The following is a 4,602-nucleotide window of genomic DNA, read 5'->3' on the forward strand; positions in this document are numbered from 1 at the left end:
CTTGGGGATGAAGGAGCCTCCTTCCCCGGGCTGTCGCCCTTCTGGTGAGTGACAATGAAAGTGAAGTCGTTCAGTCGTGTCCGACTCTTTGCGACCCCGTGGACTGTAGCCCACCAGGCTCCTCTGTCCAAGGGATTCTCCAGGCAAGAATACTGGAGTGTGTTGCCATGCCTTCCTCCAGGGGATCTTCCTGACCCAGGGATTGATCCTGGGTCTCCAGCATTGCAGGCTGATGCTTTATCCTCTGAGCCACCAGGGTGAGAGGTAGGATGAGCTCTTACCAAAGGCCATGATCACTGCCAGCAGCAGGAGGGTCTTCATCTTGAGGGTTCTGTGGGGAGAAACACAGATACGACGGCCTAGACCCCTCTCCCAGGTGACAGTGGCTTCTGCCCTGGGCTCTGCTCTCCTGCCAGCATCCAGCAGTTCTGATGGAGAGCCTTTAGAAGAACTTGCATACACGCTTCTCAGCCTCAGGCGGGATCCAGCGTGACTGCCTGCATCAGGCACACAGTACATGTGGAGGGGGCACTGCCCAGCTTTGTCGAACTTTCCACTGGTCAAGACCATGCCTCCCCGCAATACACACCACCGAGACCCCCATGCTCCTCACCCACCTGAGAGTTCCTGGAAGGCGGTGAGCAGATCATTGCACAGAACTGGGAGACCCCTGAGGTCTTAGGCTGTGTGTCCCCGTTAGATGTTTCTTACCCCCACACTGGAGTCAAGGCTTGGGAATTCTGCCCATGAGCCCAATCCGCAGTGTTTTTCTTGAGAACTAAAGCAGCAGCCTCTCTTTGAACACTTACACTTGCACAAACAGTCACCTACTCACACCCAAGTGAATGCATAAAACATACAGTCTTGTGCTCACTTACTACGGTGGACATCCTTTATCACAATATACCCACGTACGCACACAACACACTTGTGCACACCATGCCCTCTTGTCTCACCAAATCAGGCACGTGCAGACTTGTGCTCATGGCTGCCTGCATGTGCCTGCACACACACTCTCACACACACACACTATAGCCACTTGAAGGCAGCCAGTGATCAGGGACTGGGTATTCATTTCTGGCTATTTACTTCTCAGAGGCTCCCAAGTTAACATCTGCAAGAGATCGCCTTGTTTATTCCGAACTCCAGTTAAATAGCTGATCCCTCTGGGAGCTTGGGGGTTGGTGGGTTAGGGGACAGGGTGGCCTTATGGCCAGGTGTTGGACTCAGAGTTTGGCATGCTTCTCCCCCAGGCAATCTCCCCTTATTTTTGCCTCTCATCAATCAACTAGCACGACAGAGCTGAGGATGGAAACACCTTATGTGCCATCAGCCGATGCCAAATTTTAGATGATTCTGTAATCTCTTTCTCCTGAGTGAATAAACTCTGATAATCTGGTCTGGGTGTGACCACTAGTCACCCCTTTGAACCCACTTTCAGGAGAGGGCAGGGGCTACCTGCTGTTGACCGGTTCCTTTCTTCTGCTAAGTATGCCATTTGGGAAGAAGAAATAGGGCATTTAGTGTTATTCATTCAATCAATCAGTCATCCACAGGAAGTACATATTAAGCCTCCATGAAGCACCAGGAGGTGAGGCTTTCAGGAGGTGCTGGGGATTTGCCCTGCCCCCAGTGGCCCCTGGGACCTCCGCAGGGACAGAACTGCAATGGGGCAGATGGTCTTCCCACTGACACGGACCAGCATCTCCACTTGCTCTTTTCCTTCCTCTATCTTCTGTTCTTCCTCCATTCCTTCTAGAGAAAGCTAGAGGGTGTCCTAGCCTCCCTCCACCCCGGCTCCAGGCACGCACTGCTGACACTTCACCCCCAGTCGTCACCTGTTTGGAGATGGAACTGACTGATGCTCCTTGAATCTACTGCTCTTTCTTCTTCAGCCTCAGGGAGACTGTGACTCTATTTCCCAAATAGATGCCTTCTTCATGCCCTTCACCACTGCTAAGAATTTAGCTCCTGGGGCCTTCAGTTAACCCTTCCCCACACCCATCCCCAAAATGCCAGTGTGCAGAGGTGATGTTGCCCACCATCATTTCACTTGCTCCCCACATCCTCCAGGCCCCCCTCCAGGTTAGGCTCAGGAGACTGAATCCTGCCAGCAAACTGTGTGCATCAGTGCTGAGAGCTACTGCCAGGCAGAGCGAGGCAGAGACCACCTACAATGCCCCAGGCTTTCTGTGTCCCTCATGGTGGAGCAGAAGATGAAGTCAGCTTGGGTCCCTGAGTCCCAGCATAGAGGACACTTATTCGGAAGAATCCTGCAGACATGCAACAGTCTTTGCATGAGCGGGAAATACACTTTGTTTTCTTACACTGCTGGTCATTGAAATCAGTGAGCAGGAAACCTGTCACATGGCACTCTCAGCCTATCTCTAACCAGTGCTGTGGCTGGATCAGCTGACGCACTTTTTATTAACTGCAAGATGCCCTTTAACAATAATCATCAGAGATCTTTGAAAGAATAAAGGTTATTACTTACAGGACCTGGAAGAACACAGCACGCCTGGAGCCCCACAGCACCGTTGAGGGTAGAGAGAGAGACTGAGATCTTGGGTCTGGGGTTCTGCTTTTATTGGGGTCAAGGGTGGGGGCCTAGGCTTTTTTGTGTTCACTTTTTATTGGTGGATTTAAAATACCTGAGCCGTAATGGAAAGTGCAGGAAGAGAAAAAAAAAAAAAACAAAACAGGTGGCCCAAATAGTCAAATTAACTAAAATCTCTAAAACAAAGGTGTGCCTGGCAAGGTGTTTATTCTAGATAACAGTCTTGGACTTGGATGCCTGGCAATCAGAGGTTGTCAGGCATGAATTGGAGGTTATCGGAAAGTTACTTTACAAAAACCCAGACAGACACGCCAAACAACTGTCAGGGTTTACAGTACAATAACCCATCTATACCAACTAACAGCCATCCCAGGCCGCTTTCATCTTGAAAACACAATTTCCTTGAAGAGCTAGACCTGTATTAAGGGTTGACGCGTGAACCCGCCAAATTCCTACTTTGAATTCAGACCTCCAATAAGACCTCAGGATGTGACTCTATTTGGAAAGAGGGTCTTTGTGGAGGTGATGAGTTAGGATAAGGCTATTAGGGTGGACCTAATGCAGGATGACTAGTGTCCTTAGAATGAGGAGAAGTTTGGACAGAGAGACACACATACGTCTTCACTGGGAGAATTCCACGTGAAGGTGAAGGCCGAGATCGAGGTGGGGAGGCTTCTACACACCGAGGAACCCTAAAGATGGCCAGGTCACCACCAGAGCCTGGGGAGAGGAGGGAACAGACCCTCCCCTACAGACCTCAGAAGGAACCAACCTCACTGGCATTTGATCTTAGACTTCTAGGCTCCAGAACTGAGAGAGCAGATATTTCTGTTGTTTAAGCTACTCAGGTCGTGGTACCTGGTACAAATTCCTCGCAAATTGACATAACATCTGGGGATCTCTGTGGGTCTTGGCAATCTGGGATCTGTGGACAAAGAATGCCCCCTGCCATCTCAGTAAACAAAGGATGGGGTGGCTGTCAAGCCAGCAGCCACCCCTGACAGAGCATCCCTAGGGGACTCAAGGTGGAGGCAAAAAGAGGGTACTGACGCTAGGTTAGGTAAGATGCATACCACAGAAGTGATTTCACTAGACTCTTTTTAAGGGAATTAGTTAATTTACTGGCTGTGTTGGGTCATCTTTGTGGGCTTTCTTAATCGTGGTGAGTGGATGCTGCTCTTCGCTGCGGTGCATGGGCTTCTCAGTACGGTGCCTTCTCTGGTTGCAGAGTGCAGGCTCTAGGCAAGTGGGCACCAGAGCTGTGGCTCACGGCCTCTCGAGGGACTGTTGTAGTTGCAGCTGTGCTCAGGCTTAGATGCTCCCAGGCGTGTGGGATCTCCCTGGACCAGGGATTGAACCTGCATCCCCTGCATTGGCAGGTGGACTGTAACCAGTGGACCACCAGAGAAGACCAGGTCAGACTCTTGCAACTGCCCACACAGAGAAAAGCGCTAAATTCATTAACTTGAGATGTCTGGTTTTTCTTTAATTAACAGTAATTTTTTGATGTTTTACTACCTGTTTGGGGTGTGTGTGCGTGTGTGTGTGTGTTTCCCCAGCCCCTGTATATCCTGGCTCCTCCCTCATCTCTCAGTACCATCCTCAGAGCTACCTGGAGGTTGCATCTGGGCTGAAGCCCTCAGTAATGCCCCAAGTAAAACAATTCTCAAGGTTTAGGTTCTGCCTTTTTTTTTTTTTAGTCAAGAGATTTTTACTCCCCTGGCCATTTGTTTCAGGCCTACATGAAGGCTCAGAGGTGATGGGCTAGACTGTGGCCTTTTGTTAGGTACCTCCGTTCAGAATATTGTCATTCAATGGCAGGCAGTCTGGTCCCCCTCCGTATACCCTGGCGGCTACTGGTATCATGTCTAGGCCCCACTTCCCAAAGACCTTGGTGATGTCATACACTGCCTCTCCTTTCCTTATCTTTTTAAGATCTCCCTGAAGAATCAAAGTCCATGATTTGGCTTCTTGTCTAGCCACCTTCATCCAAGTGGCTGCAGACGGTAAAGAATCTGCCTGCAGTGTAGGAGATCTGGGTTCGA

At 50.2% G+C, this 4,602-nt stretch overlaps 1 protein-coding gene across 2 annotated transcripts in view; it reads right to left on the reverse strand.

Moving 5' to 3' along the window:
- Nucleotides 1–2,619, reverse strand: part of LOC104981061 (phospholipase A2, membrane associated-like) — a 4,933-nt gene extending 2,314 nt beyond the window's left edge. The window contains exons 1-2 of one of the 2 annotated variants that reach the window (XM_010829949.1): nt 2,495–2,619; nt 282–331 (exon numbers count right to left, since the gene is read on the reverse strand). In XM_010829949.1, the coding sequence (XP_010828251.1) occupies nt 282–321 (40 nt within the window). In that variant the 5' untranslated portion in view covers nt 322–331; nt 2,495–2,619. The remainder of the gene's footprint in view (nt 1–281; nt 332–2,494) is intronic. The other variant, XM_010829948.1, reaches the window with a different exon arrangement.
- Nucleotides 2,620–4,602: the final 1,983 nt, after the last annotated feature.

The sequence above is a fragment of the Bison bison genome, unplaced genomic scaffold, assembly GCF_000754665.1.
Source record: "Bison bison bison isolate TAMUID 2011002044 unplaced genomic scaffold, Bison_UMD1.0 scf7180017864516, whole genome shotgun sequence".
Taxonomy (NCBI): Eukaryota; Metazoa; Chordata; class Mammalia; order Artiodactyla; family Bovidae; genus Bison; species Bison bison.